The sequence below is a fragment of the Pecten maximus genome, chromosome 14, assembly GCF_902652985.1.
Source record: "Pecten maximus chromosome 14, xPecMax1.1, whole genome shotgun sequence".
NCBI classification, from domain to species: domain Eukaryota; kingdom Metazoa; phylum Mollusca; class Bivalvia; order Pectinida; family Pectinidae; genus Pecten; species Pecten maximus.
The window spans coordinates 18187289-18203173 of record NC_047028.1 but is presented as its reverse complement, the minus strand read 5'-3'; the positions used below and the strand labels follow the sequence as shown (position 1 = coordinate 18203173).

Genomic DNA, 15885 nt, shown 5'->3' with positions numbered 1-15885 from the left:
TATTACTGAAGACACTGTTAGATATTCTGTTTATTACATTTTTTTTCAACGAAAAACCTACCCCGTATGCTAACTAGGCCTACAGTTCCCTAAAAAAAGTAGTTCCCCCTGTCCAGGTGCTGACATATATGTCGGGCTTTCTGATTGGTCAATTATTTTGGTATTTTCTAATCATTTATTTGATTGGTCAAATCAGCAAAAGTGATATTTTTCACTAGTGAAAAATATCACTTTTATAGAATGAATAATTTTTGATATTTCACTGGTAAAAATGTAATAAAATGCATAAACTTATTTTATAACAATTATGAAACATGTTACTTATATTAATCGCATGCTTTTTTGCCAGGATGGAAGCCCACGAGGGGTCTTACTGTTCGAGGAAACTGGAGTACCTGGAGAAAACCTGTATGGTCATCCAGATAACCCCATACCATTTCACGTCAAGGAATTGAATTGTGGCTGCCTAGGTGCAAGCGTGTTACAACTGTGCCACTCGACCACTTTCAGGAAATCAAGATGTCTGTTACCTGTAATACATGGCTAGCTGATACAGAGTTTTAATAATGACCTCTCCTCATAGGTGGCCTCTTATCACAGGTGGTCTCCGGACACAGGGCCAGCTATTAATATATGTTAGTAATTGTAAGGGGAGATTTAAAAGTGACATATGTGGTCTCTTAAACAGGTGGTTTCCTGATACAGGACCAGCTAATATATGTTAGTAATTGTAAGGGGAGATTTAAAAGTGACATACAGTGTATGTGGCCTTTTAAACAGGTGATCACCTGATACGGGACCAGCTAATATATGTAAGGGGAGATTTAAAAGTGACATATGTGGTCTTTTAAACAGGTTTAAATATTATGCACCACCAACTCAGTGCTTTAGATATTTCTATATATCATAATAATACAATCTATTCTTCCTATTCACAGCTCTTGTGGACTTGATTTTTATATCTTATTTACCTACATCCCTTCATAATCACGTCCACTAGCCTTAAGTGTATTGTACATTGTATGTCTCATGATCACAATAAAACACTTTTCAAAGGAAATTAAAAACATGTAACAAAACAAAAATGAAAGTAACATCTGCTATCAACCTCACAACACATTTAAAAAAGAAGAAGGAAATACTCTTATATATATATTTAACATTAAAAAATTAAAAAACAAACAATAATAAATAATAAGTGGCAAGGCTATGCTGGAATGTATGATCGTTATATATCTACAAACAATTATTATCTAGTAAAAGATCAATTACTGCTGTCTGTTTGCTCTGTCAATACATTATTGTAACAGATTTTTTTCCCCATGACAACAAAATTTTTATGATCAAATAGCATTATGAAAAGCTTATTGATTGAACGAAGTTGAAAATAATCATTCATTATTCCAGTGTTAGTTATCCTTATCCACCTTATTTCAGAGAATCATCTCTTGTTTATAGGGCATCATCACCTTATTTTGGAGAATCATCACTCGTTTACAGCGACCATCACCTTATTTTGGAGAATCATCACTCGTTTACAGCGCCTTATCACCTTATTTCACAGAATCACTCATTTACAGCGACCACCACCTAATTTCAGGGAATCATCACTTGTTTACAGCGACTGTCACATTATTTCACAGAATCACTAATTTACAGCGACCATCACCTAATTTCAGAGAATCACCACTCATTTACAGCGCCTTATCACCTCATTTTAGAGAATCATCACTCGTTTACAGCGACCATCACCTAATTCAAGAGAATCATCACTCAATTACAGCGACCAACACCTTATTTCTGAGAATCATCACTCGTTTACAGCGCCCATCACCTTATTTCACAGAATCACTCATTTACAGCGACCATCACCTAATTTAAGAGAATCATCACTCGTTTACAGCGCCTTATCACCTTATTTAAGAGAATCATCACTTGTTTTCAGCGCCTTATCACCTAATTTCAGAGAATTATCACTCATTTACAGTGCCCATCACCTTATTTCGGAGAATTATCACTCGTTTACAGCGACCATCACCTTATTTCACAGAATCACTCATTTACAGCTTTCGGAGAATCATCTCTCACTTGCAGGGCATCATCACCTTATTTAGGAGAATCACAACTTGCTTACAGCCATGTTTGCTTCATTAGTATAATGGAATGTCACATTATCATTTAGTTACCGGTAGCTTTCACAAGGTGGAGAAGGCATAATTTTGAAGGAGGGAATTAAATCTGAGAAAAAGTCATTTAATATTGTTACTTACTCCGCAAAATAACTCAACAAAAGTGGTATTAACAAAAATATTACAATGTATAGAAATCGAAATTTTCATAGAAACAAAAAATGAGTGAAATAGGTGGGAACCCATCTTTGATGACAGGAAATAATTTCTTCTGTCCATTTATCAATTAAACTTCAGGGCTCATTGTAGGTACAGGACAGAGGATTTTGAGTCTTAATCCCGAAACATTATAACTATTAAAATATCTTTGTGTCTAATGCATGTACGCCATTGATCAACAAGCCACACCAGTACATTATCATATTGTCAATAAAATAACACAGAATGACAAAAAATATTGGGAATGTGAATTCAAACACAAAAGAACATGATAAGTGTTAAACACTTGAGAATATAAACATTCTCATAAAACAAAAACATTAATACATGTATGTACACTCTAGATAGTTGATATGTCAAAAAACGGTAATGAGGAAGATTGTCTGATACAGAAATGAATTTTCCAAAATTAATTTAGTTTAAAGTAAAAATGTTCATGTGCAAAAGAGTGTTCTACTGGGATTTAAGGCTGCAAGGGAGATAACTAAAAAATTTAACAAGATTTGAATTATACATTTACCCCGGTACACTATTGAATATGTTGGAACCAGTTTTGAAGCGGTCTAATTAAAAAATTGAACTTATGTTTTCACTCCTAAACCCAGCCTCTTGGATACACTCAAATAAGAATTTACAAGTCAGTAAAATCTATTAAAAAGCATATTGAATGTAAGTTAAGTATGAAACTGCCTTGCTTTGATATTTTAAGCCTTTGTAAATGACAGATTTTTGCATGCAAACATTACATACTGTGCTAGTGCACAATACTATGTCTGCCTGTGAAGCTCTGTCATTCATTACGACTATAAACACCATAGTAAGACAGTGCAAAACTTTAATATCTCATATATATGTCTATATACAATGTTCATGATAAAGTTAAAAACAAAAAAAAGAATAAATAAATAAAAAAAGTTTCCAGAAAAATTTCAATGAAATACCAGTATCTTCTTCGATGAAATTCATAAGGTCAGATTGCAATTAAGTAGTGAGTCCTTTTTGTATTGAATATATATACCATGGCAATTCATGCTGCCTTTAAGAAAAGGATATGATCAACAATTCAATGGTTTCAGAGCTTAAATCTGTTACTTTTAAAATCATTGGAAAAATTTATAACAACTTCATACATTTTTTAATAATAAAACATTTGAATATTGCAGACAGTATTTTCTAATTTTACTGAAAAAAATTAAATATGCAAACTGTCATCTTTAGCTCTGTATGCTGGTTTAGGATTTTTTAAATTTTCGTAACTAGTCGGAACATGTCGTAAATATCCTTTGCGTATTGCCCACACTGTAATAGCAACCATGGCAGCAACGCCTATGAAAGCACAAACCAGACTAAGTCCAATGGTGAGGCCGACTCGCAGAGATTCATTCACCGGGGGATAAGGATCGGCAGGAGTTATCTTTCCTGTCAATGGAAAATGTGGTCAAAATTAGAACTATGAGCAATCATATAACAGTCCCGCTTCCAAAAATCATAGAGAAAAAAAAAATAAAAATACCCATTTCTGATAAATAACATGTTAATGCTTCAATATGATTTCTCTGCCACTTATAAATCTCATCAATTCAACAAGATGTTACACATGTATGTTATATTATATTCCTATCAACAGACACATATCATAAATTGTACAAAGGTTTTCAATTAAAACCAACTATCTTACCATTATTAGCTGAAAAATTGAATCCTTGAAAAAAGTTGTTTTCTGGTTTTGTAACATTGCCTTGGAAAGTCCAACCATCATAGCCTGACATCCTTGTAAGGAAGCCGATGATCTGTAACTCGTTATTGGGAGTGAAGTGGGAACTTGATTTCAATAGCTTGGTCATAGTGAATATCACCCTAATCTTGGAGTCATCATTTCCATAAAAATGACCTGAAAATACAAAACCAATATCATTCTCCCTGCAGCAGTGAGACCTTGAGGCTCAATTTTTGTCTGATGTTAATGTGTGCAGATTGCTTTTTAATTTACGTACATGTATCTGTGAGTACATCCATCTTCAAATATCATAAATATTGTCTATTTCTAACAATAAATAAAACCTTGGGCCCATGTTTCTTGTTAAATAAATAAGGAGTTGAGTTTGAGAGAATAGCAACCATGATACCATAACAGGATTCTTATTGAATATCTGGTAAGGACAAAAAAAATGGAACATTCACTACATGTGTAATGGTTCATATTTGGTGTAATGACAAAAAGAATTGAATATTCAATTAAATGTACATATTTGGTGTAATGACAAAAAGAATTGAATATTCAATTAAATGTACATATTTGGTGTAATGACAAAAAGAATTGAATATTCAATTAAATGTACATATTTGGTGTAATGACAAAAAGAATTGAATATTCAATTAAATGTAAATATTTGGTATAATGACAAAAGGAATTGTATATTCAATTAAATGTACATATTTGTGGTAATGACAAAAAGAATTGAATATTAAATTAAATGTACATATTTGGTATAATGACAAAAAGAATCAAAAATTCAATTAAATGTACATATTTGGATATAATGACAAAAAGAATGGAGCATAAAATTAACCTAGTGAAAGAGATCACAATTCAAAAAAAGTCAAGCCAATCTACCAGATAAGTGGTGTTATAGAGAATATGACTAAGAAAAATTTACAAGACTGAATTAAGAGACAGGTGAAGATAAGTTACCATACTGTATACATCAAAATGAGTTGAAGAGCTGAAACTCTTGGAGTTGGGGTTGGAGGGGGTTTGGGGTTGGGGTTGAGGTTAGGGTTTGAGGGGGTTGGGGGTTTGGGTTAGGGTTGGAGGGGGTTTGGGGTTGGGGTTGGGGTTGGATGGGGTTTGGGGTTGGGGTTGGGGTTGGAGGGGGTTTGGGGTTAGGGTTGAGGTTGGGGTTGGGGTTGGAGGGGGTTTGGGGTTAGGGTTGAGGTTGGGGTTGGGTTTGGAGGGGGGTTGAAATTGGGGTTGGGGTTGGAGGGGGTTTGGGGGTAGGGGTATTAAAAAAGATAAGACTATTACAAACCAGACATGTCAAATGCTGCATCACCGTCAGAAAATGTTGTGTACAGGCCGGTATCAGAGTGGGCTGAATTCACTGTAATACTGAAGGGGAAACTACGGAAACCATATTTGTAGGTTCCATTCCAGTTCGCAAAAGTTTTAAAAATGTCCGTCCATTTTGTATTGGATTCTGCAGAAACACCTGAAAGTTAGATTATTACAACAACGATATTAATGCATCATATACATACAAACAAAAAGTTATCTTAAATAAATGTGTACCTGTGTAGTGTATACCTATGTAGTGTGTACCTGTGTAGTGTATGCTTGTGTAATGTGTACTTGTGTAGTATGTACCTGTGTAGTGTATACCTGTGTAGGGTATACCTGTGTAATGTGTACCTGTGTAGTGTATGCTTGTGTAGTGTGTACCTGTGTAGTGTATACCTGTGTAGTGTGTACCTGTGTAGTGTATACCTGTGTAGTGTATACCTATGTAGTGTGTATACCTGTGTAGTGTGTACCTGTGTAATATGTACCTGTGTAATGTGTACATGTGTAGTGTGTACCTGTGTAGTGTGTACCTGTGTAGTGTATACCTGTGTAATGTGTACCTGTGTAGTGTATACCTGTGTAGTGTATACCTGTGTAATGTGTACCTGTGTAGTGTGTACCTGTGTAGTGTATACCTGTGTAGTGTATACCTGTGTAGTGTGTACCTGTGTAGTATGTGTACCTGTGTAGTGTGTACCTGTGTAGTGTATACCTGTGTAGTGTATACCTGTGTAGTGTATACCTGTGTAGTGTATACCTGTGTAGTGTGTACCTGTGTAGTGTGTACCTGTGTAGTGTATACCTGTGTTATGTGTAGTGTATACCTGTGTAGTGTATACCTGTGTAATGTGTACCTGTGTAGTGTATACCTGTGTAGTATGTTTACCTGTGTAGTGTGTACCTGTGTAGTGTATACCTGTGTAATGTATACCTGTGTAGTGTATACCTGTGTAGTGTGTACCTGTGTAGTGTATACCTGTGTAATGTATACCTGTGTAGTGTATACCTGTGTAGTGTATACCTGTGTAGTGTGTACCGGTGTAGTGTGTACCTGTGTAGTGTGTACCTGTGTAGTGTATACCTGTGTAGTGTATACCTGTGTAGTGTATACCTGTGTATGCCTTGTATGTATACCTTGTTTTAGTTTATTTCCTTTTTTGTAAGTTGTGTTCCTGTGAGGGGTTTACCCTTTTTTGTTTCCTGTGAATGGTACCTTGTAGTGTTACCTTGTATGTTACCTGTGTAATTGACCATGAATCTGTAACTCTTTATTGCTGGTTTGTTGTAACATGCTTGGAAGTCCACTTAGGAATCCTTGTAGAAGCCGATATCTGTAACTCTTATGGATGAAGTGGGAACTTGATTCAATAGCTTGGTCATAGTGAATATCACCCTAATCTTGGAGTCATCATTTCCATAAAAATGACCTGAAAATACAAAACCAATATCATTCTCCCTGCAGCAGTGAGACCTTGAGGCTCAATTTTTGTCCGATGTTAATGTGTGCAGATTGCTTTTTGATTTACGTACATGTATCTGTGAGTACATCCATCTTCAAATATCATAAATATTGTCTATTTCTAACAATAAACAAGAGGCCCAGAGGGCCTGTATCGCTCACCTGGTTTCATGAGATATGAAACAAGAATGATGCTTAAGTATATATTGGCACTGGTATTGCTATGTCAATATATATCATAAGCATTTTATATGGGTACATGTACATTGGTTTTATTTTAATACTAAAAATGCCAAAAAGTGCATTAATTCATGAAATGAAATTGACTTTTGGCGCGACCCCATAGGGATGCTACCACACAAATGTGAGTGATATCCATTGCTTAGTTTCAGAGAAGATCTTGTTTAGACCAATTGACCCCTTTTGACCCTGCCCTCTGCCCCCTGGGGGTCAGCTCCTTCCTTTATACAATTTTGAATCCCTACCCCAATAGGATGCTACCAGTCAGACCATTGCTAAGTTTCAGAGAATAAGTTGTTTAAATCAATTTGACCAAATTGACCCCTTTTGGCCCCACCCCTCAGCCCCCTGGCGGCCCGGGTCAACCCCAACATTTGTACAATTTTGAATCCCCACCGCATAACCATGCTACCATACAAATGTTAGCAATATCCATTGCTTAGTTTCAGAGAAGAAGTTGTTTAAACAAATTGACTAATTTTGGCCCCACCCCTTGGGGGTCAGCCCCATCATTCATACAATTTTGAATCCCCACCCTATAGGGAGGCTACCAGGCAAAATGAGTGATATCCATTGCTTAGTTTCAGAGCAGAAGTCGTTTATATCAATTCTGCAAAACTGACCCCTTTTGGTCCCGCCCCTCAGCCCCCAGGGGGTCGGCCCGTCATTTGTACAATTTCAAATTCCTACCCCAAGGTGATGCTACCAGTAAAATATGAGAGATATCCATTGTTTGGTTCCAGAGAAGAAGTCAATTATATGAATATAGCCCAATTGACCACATTTGGTCCCGCCCCTCATGCCCCTGGGGGGTCAATCCCATCTTTTTTTGTACAATTTTGAATCCCCACCTCATAGTGATGCTACTAGACAAATATGAGCGACAGGCATTGCTCGGTTTCAGAGAAGAAGTCGTTTAAATCAATATAGCCAAATTGACCACATTCGGCCCCACCCCTCAGGCCCCCTGGGGGGTCAGCCCCATCATTTGTACAATTTTGAATCCCCACCCCATAATGATGCTACCAGGCAAATATGAGCGATAGCCATTGCTTGGTTTCAGAGAAGAAGTTGTTTATATCAATATAGCCAGATTGACCACATTTGGCCCCGCCCCTAAGGCCCCTGGGGAGTCAGCCCCATCATTTGTACAATTTTGAATCCCCACACCATAGTGATGCTACCAAGCAAATATGAGTGATAGCCATTGCTTGGTTTCAGAGAAGAAGTCGTTTATATCAATAGCGCAAAAATGACCCCATTTGGCCCCGCCCCAGAGGCCCCCAGGGGGTCAGCCCCATCATTTGTACAATTTTGAGTCCCCTACCCATAGGGATGCTTCTGACCAAATTTGTTTAAATTCCGATCAGCGGTTATGAAGAAGAAGTCAAATAAGTCAATTGTTGACGGACGGACGGACGGACGACGGACGGACGGACGGACGGACGGACGGACGGACGGACGGACGGGCGACGGACTGACGACGGACGGACGACAGATGGACGACGGACGCCACGGTATGGCATAAGCTCACCTTGGTCCTTCGGACCAGGTGAGCTAATAAAACCTTGGGCCCATGTTTCTTGTTAAATAAATAAGGAGTTGAGTTTGAGAGAATAGCTACCATGATACCATAACAGGATTCTTATTGAATATCTGGTAAGGACAAAAAAAATGGAACATTCACTACATGTGTAATGATTTATATTTGGTGTAATGACAACAAGAATTGAATATTCAATTAAATGTACATATTGGGTGTAATGACAAAAAGAATTGAATATTCTATTAAATGTACATATTTGTTGTAATGACAAAAAGAATTGAATATTCAATTAAATGTACATATTTGGTGTAATGACAAAAAGAATTGAATATTCAATTAAATGTACATATTTTGTATAATGACAAAAAGAATTGAATATTCAATTAAATGTACATATTTGGTATAATGACAAAAGGAATTGTATATTCAATTAAATGTACATATTTGGTGTAATGACAAAAAGAATTGAATATTCAATTAAATGTACATCTTTGGTATAATGACAAAAAGAATCAAAAATTCAATTAAATGTACATATTTGGATATAATGACAAAAAGAATGGAGCATAAAATTAACCTAGTGAAAGAGATCATAATTCAAAAAAAGTCAAGCCAATCTACCAGATAAGTGGTGTTATAGAGAATAAGACTATGAAAAATTTACAAGACTGAATTAAGAGACAGGTGAAGATAAATTACCATACTGTATACATCAAAATGAGTTGAAGAGCTGAAACTCTTGGAGTTGGGGTTGGAGGGGGTTTGGGATTGGGGGTTGGGGTTGGAGAGGGGATTGGGGTTTGGGTTTGGGTTTTGGGTTGGGGTTGGGGTTTGGGTTGGAGGGGGTTTGGGGTTGGGGTTGGGGTTGAGGTTAGGGTTTGAGGGGGTTTGGGGTTTGGGTTAGGGTTGGAGGGGGTTTGGGGTTGGGGTTGGGGTTGGGGTTGGAGGGGGTTTGGGGTTGGGGTTGGAGGGGGTTTGGGGTTGGGGTTGGAGGGGGTTTGGGGTTAGGGTTGAGGTTGGGGTTGGGTTTGGAGAGGGTTTGGGGTTGGAATTGGGGTTGGGGTTGGAGGGGGTTTGGGGGTAGGGGTATTAAAAAAGATAAGACTATTACAAACCAGACATGTCAAATGCTGCATCACCGTCAGAAAATGTTGTGTACAGGCCGGTATCAGAGTGGGCTGAATTCACTGTAATACTGAAGGGGAAACTACGGAAACCATATTTGTAGGTTCCATTCCAGTTCGCAAAAGTTTTAAAAATGTCCGTCCATTTTGTATTGGATTCAGCAGAAACACCTGAAAGTTAGATTATTACAACGATATTAATGCATCATATACATACATATACATGTGTAATATGTACCTGTGTAATGTGTACCTTTGTAATGTGTACCTGTGTAGTGTATACCTGTGTAGTATGTTTACCTGTGTAGTGTGTACCTGTGTAATGTGTACTTGCGTTATATGGAACTGTGTTATGTGTACCTGTGTAGTGTGTACCTGTGTAATGTGTACATGTGTAATGTGTAATGTGTACATGTGTAGTGTGTACCTGTGTAGTGTGTACCTGTGTAATATGTACCTGTGTAGTGTGTACCTGTGTAATATGTACCTGTGTAATGTGTACCTGTGTAATATGTACCTGTGTAATGTGTACCTGTGTAATATGTACCTGTGTAATATGTACCTGTGTAATGTGTACCTGTGTAGTATGTTTACCTGTGTAGTATGTTTACCTGTGTAGTGTATACCTGTGTAGTATGTTTACCTGTGTAGTGTATACCTGTGTAGTGTATACTTGTGTTGTGTGTACATGTGTAATATATATCTGTGTAGTATTTACGTGTGCTTTGTGTACTGGTGTAGTGTAAACCTTTATTCGTATTATCTTCCTGTAAATGAAGTTTGTTTTTAAATATCTACCTTTTACTGAAGATGTCCATGTTACCAAGGCAATGAGGCTGGCGATGAGGGTGACCCACCTGTGAAATCCCACTGTCATTGCTTTATGTTATTGGAGGTCCTCAGGTTATCTGTTCAGCCCTAACATTCTTCTGACCATCTGTAAAATCTGATACAGTATTATCCTTGTTTAATACTAAAACTATTTCATTAATGGACCTGTATCTGACCTAATAAGCCCAGTGTGTACCTACAAAAAAAAAGTAGGTAAAATTAATAAAATTATTCATAGGACAAAATTCCTCAATATAGTGAAATCATGATTGATTTATTTTATAGCAATAGACAGATTTTTTTATTCTTTCCAGGAACAATGTTTGATTAATGACTGCAGACTGTATTGGCAGATCTGTGATGTAAAAAAAAACTTGGTTACTTGCTACAAACCTTAATTATGTGCATTTATTCTCTTCCCCAGAATTAAGAAAAGGTCTTTTAATGAAAACCTTTAGATAATCAGGGGTTGAAATCAACTTTTTTCATCACTAGCAATTCATTACGAGTGCCTAAAATTTCCACTAGCAAAATGAAATTTGGAACTTTGATTTTAGTAAAGTATCGAAAATACAGGAATCATACCACATATCAGAAAGATTTCATTTATCGTAAATTCATAGTTTCTTATGTTGGTATCTATTTTCCACTCATATTTTCACTATCTATGCTCGTGTATCACATATATGAACAGATTGTCGGAGAAAACATACTAGCAAAAAATTACAAAATTTTAACTAGCATTTTGCTAGTTATAAAGAATCAATTCTGGACCCTGATAATGTGTGACAGTCTTCTTTTGCATAACAGATTCCAAGTCTGAATAATAAATCAGGCACTATACCATCAGATATTGATAGATTTATTGGGAAAGTGATAGGAATTTTGACTATTGGTGCAGAATCCCTCAGAAATCTGGCAGGAATATTATCTAAACCTGTACTTTTACATATATTCAAACTACATAATTCATTGTACACAAATTCCTCTGTCACCCGATGCAGATGAAATTTAACCCCCTCTGGTTTTCTTTTTTTATAAAAATTCCTAAACAAATCTGAGGTATGATGGTAAATTCCTGTACATGATGGAAGTTTTTTAACCAAAAAAGAAGCTGCTGTAGTAAAAAAATTGTTGAAATGGTTGGCTATTGTGGTGTCATCATGGCAATTTTCACCGTTAATGTGAAGAACTGTTTTTTGGTTAGATTTCTTGCTCTTTTCATATCCAAGGCCTTTAAAATGCTTCCATAGATTTTTAGAATTTCCTTTATTTTCTTCAATTTTATTTTCAAAGTCTTTTTTTTGTCTTTTTAACAAGTTTCTGAAGTTTATTTCTAAGATAAATGTATTTGGATTTTGGCTCCTTTTGAAGATGTAAAGTTTCTTGTCCCTTTCAGATATAAGGTCGAGAATTTTAGAAGTCATCCAGGGTTCTGTACGCTATTTTAGTCGAATTTCTTTTATAGGAGCTACTTGGTTTAAAATATCAGTAATAATATCTCGAAACATTTTCCATGCCTTGTTTATGTCAGGAGCAAGAGAATACAGTTACAGCTGTCTTAAATTGGTGAATAGTAAAAGGTGAAAGCGTGCTCCTAACAAAGGTGATCAAACCTATGATACTCAGCTTTTAAGTCCCTTGGTCTCCCAATCAGGGTAAACCCCCTCTAGTGCGAAACTAGAAGGCACCTGTCTCACTATTTACTGAACCAGATAGTGTTACATTTGAGTTATGTCTACCCTAAAAATTTCAATTCAATTCAACTTGATTCCTTCTCCAGCGATATCTGTTTCTGGATTGAGGTGCAAAATTAAATGTACTAGGTAGACAAGCTAGGTGTAAAAGAAAATTATGTGTATTTTTTTTTAATTCATAGCAACTTGCTGGCAACCTCCAATAATATGTGTTTAGCATGATCATTAGTCAAAGATCGTTTGTGACATCATGTATGATGAAGTGTGATAAATCACTAAACAGACAAACACTACAGTGACCTATGCTCCAACCACAGGGACTTGACGTTCTACCAATAAAAACTATATAATAGTTCATGTTCTTCTTATAGTATACGTGTTTTTGTTGTTGTTTTTTTTACATGGAAAAACTGTGGCTCAAACCATCACCCACCTTATCTTGAAACCAAACAAAATATCTCCTTAGCTTTGTTGTCTGTCGTTTTTCAGTTTATCTCAAAGCATTGGGTTACAACTATGATAAACAGAAATGTTGATGATCTAAATTAATGCCATAAAACCGTTTTAAAGTCTTTGTTGGGTATAAGGTCTATACTCACTTCCTGTCGGGTCGTCGCCTTTATTGTTGTTTAACGGCGCTACTCGATTTGTGCATGCCTAGAAAGAACATTCCAAAAAATACGACAGACTCATCAAAATCTCGATATGAAGAATTGAAAAGGACTACGTGAAATAAAGTTTTGTATATGTATAGATTTTAAATTAAATTTTAACGGTCATAATGTATGGAAGGTTTCGGATTCAATACCACAGTATATGTGCACATATTGTTTAACAAATCAAGCGTACCCATTTTAGCAGGTGTGCCTAGTGTCAGGAAGAGACATTTCAGAGAAATATATTAACCATACACTGTCTTGATTAGTATTTCACAAATGAAATGAAAACATCGGATTTTTTTTACATTATCATATTCACGTTTATCTTTTTCTTTGTTGGATACTTAGAGATTTTGTCGTGAGAACCACCTCGATCTGCCGAAATCGAAAGTATAAAGTCTCGATCAACAAGACGCTTATATTGCCGGGTGTCCATGCTGGATGAATCGATTACATGTAGATTGACGATGGCGACAACATTCCTTCAAACCAAATGGGCACGTTGCTTGGTTAGGCCGACTTATCGTCACAAAATTGCCAGTTTGATCTGTAAGAGAAAACCAGGAGCTATTTGTCAGGACATATCTTACCAACACAGAATACCAAGACTGTCAACTTCTAGATTTTATACAAATGAGCCAAATGACGAATTCAAGGGTATTCCACAACACACACAGAGAGTTGAAGAAGCGGCAGAAGGTGGAAGGAATGGCCTAAAGGAAAAATTCACAGAAAAAGTGCAAACAGACAAGGATGTTGATATTCATCAAAGGATATGTGCACAGATCTTTGGAAGAAAAGGTGATAATCTTCAAAAACTTAAATGTGGAATGGCATTGAGTTTTCACATTGAATCCAAAAATGTTGGTTATATGCTTATTTCTAGTTCATATGCGGAGCATGCCAAAATGGCAGCCACACACATAACATTGAATATTCAAAGAATCCGTAATAAAATGCTTCACGTCATACAGAAAATACCAACAGATATTGATCCTGATGTACACAAAAGATTATGTGGTATGGTTATTGGAATTGGAGGAAATAAAGTAAAGAAAATACAAAAAGAAACCGGACTAAACTTTCAGATTCGACCAATGAAAGGTACCGATGAAAATTCACTGTATGTTGTCGGAAGTGATACAGAAGAAGTGAAGAAGGCAGCACAGATCATTTCACAGGAGATACAGAGAGTAAAAGGTGTTCATTCTCCAAAAAAAGATAGAAAGAGTGGTTTGTATTCTTATGGCCAAACAGAAAAATTCACAGAAAAAGTGTTAACAGATGCTGATGCAGATATTCATGATAGGTTATGTGCGCAGATCATTGGGAGGAAGGGAATTAATCTACAAAATCTACAATCTAGTAGGTCACTGAATTTCCGTGTTAATACCAAACATTTGGGGTATGTGCTTATATCAAGTTCTGATGCTGAACATGTTAGAATGGCTGCTTCACATATAATGGCAGATATTCAGGGAATAAAGAAGCAGATGTTTCACATCACACAGAAGATACCAACAGATAGTGATCCTGATGTGCATAGAAGGTTATGTGGCATGTTATTTGGGATTGGAGGAAATTACCTTAAGAAATTAAAAGAAGAAACTGGATTAAACTTTCAGCTTCGATCCTCAAAAGGCATTGGTGAAAATTCACTAGAAGTTGATGGAAATGATACTGAAGAGGTGAAGAAAGCAGTAGAGATAATATCACAAGAGGTAGAGAAAGCAAGAAGCTTTGCAACAGAGAAAGTGCTCACAGATTCAGATGCAGATATTCATGACCAAATTTGTGCTCTTATCATTGGCAAAGCGGGGGGAAATATTGAAAGATTGCGATCAGATCTAGGGGAGTACTTTCACCTTGATACCAGTAATGACGGGCATATAAATATCACTGGGAAAAATGCTGAACTACTTAAAAAAGCAGCTGAAGAAATGATACTACAAGTTAAAAGAATAAGGAATGAATTAGATCCACTTGATGATATCGTCTCAGAGAGTGTGTTAACAGATCAGGATGAACTTTGTCATAATCACATCTGTTCCATGTTAATAGGCAAAGGAGGACAGAACATTCAACAAATGAAAGTAGATGCTGGGGTTAATTTTGAACTTGACACCAAAAATATTAATCATGTTATTGTCTCTGCAAGTAAATCTGACTTAAAAGGTGTTTTAGAAATAGTAACGTTGGAAATTGAAAAGATCAAGCAGTATGTACTATAAGATCATTATGTGTCACAACAGACCATTTGAATTGGCACTAGGTATCCAAAATTTTTTAGTTTTTCATTAAATTCTGTTGGATAACTTGAAGAGTTTGAGCTCACCTGGCCAGAAGCACCCAGTGAGCTTATTATAATGCCTTGGTGCAGTGTCTGTCCTCCATTCATCCGATGTCAACTTTTTCCTTCTCAAAAAGCAAAATGCATATATTGTCCGGTAGGATGGAACCACACAAAGTTTGTGTTTGTGAAAAACAAAAGAAGACCTCACCCCATAATTTGTTCAAAATTCAAAAAACTTCTGATTAACGAAAAGTTCTAGAATTAAGATATATATGGCTGGCAGATTCCTTGAATGACACCTAATAAAGGTTGTGAAAATAATTGACCTTGACACATTTTCAAGGTCACAGGAGTCCCAACTTGTTGCAACACTCAAATGACTTTTTCAGATTTACTAAAAGACAATCAAGATTATATAATAGGTAGATTCCTAGGATGATGCCAGACAAAGATTGCAGAACTAAACAACCTTGACCTTATTAAATATCACAGTGTTCAAATTTCTTAAAAACATTGACTTCAGATTTACTGAAAGGCCCAGAATAAAGATATCTGGTTTGTAGGTTCCTGCGATTTAAAAGTTATCTCCCTTCCCATATATTGACATCTACATACTGCTAATGATGA

The 15885-nt window shown here is 36.2% G+C and overlaps 1 protein-coding gene and 1 long non-coding RNA gene across 3 annotated transcripts; both read right to left on the bottom strand.

Annotated features, from left to right (window-relative positions):
* Positions 1-946: 946 nt before the first annotated feature.
* Positions 947-5553, bottom strand: LOC117341672. Its single transcript, XM_033903540.1, has 3 exons — positions 5378-5553; positions 4027-4239; positions 947-3767 (listed from the first exon to the last, which is right to left on the bottom strand). Exons 1-3 carry the CDS (start codon positions 5382-5384, stop codon positions 3541-3543), a joined length of 447 nt encoding a protein of 148 aa, XP_033759431.1. The 5' UTR covers positions 5385-5553; the 3' UTR covers positions 947-3540.
* A 1222-nt stretch (positions 5554-6775) lies between these two features.
* Positions 6776-12924, bottom strand: LOC117341671. 2 transcript variants are annotated; one of them, XR_004535694.1, is made up of 4 exons: positions 12906-12924; positions 10577-10715; positions 9770-9949; positions 6776-6836 (listed from the first exon to the last, which is right to left on the bottom strand). It is a non-coding gene; the product is annotated as an uncharacterized LOC117341671 (long non-coding RNA). The 2 variants fall into 2 exon arrangements; XR_004535693.1 differs by lacking the exon at positions 12906-12924 and adding an exon at positions 12740-12889 and having other exon boundaries at positions 10577-10805.
* Between the last annotated feature and the right edge of the window lie 2961 nt (positions 12925-15885).

Excerpts from the sequence above, each read along its gene's own strand:
- LOC117341672 (XM_033903540.1), bottom strand. Across the intron at positions 3,768-4,026 it reads CAATTTTTCAGCTAATAATG|GAAAGATAACTCCTGCCGAT; the intron begins GTAAGATAGTTG and ends TTCCATTGACAG.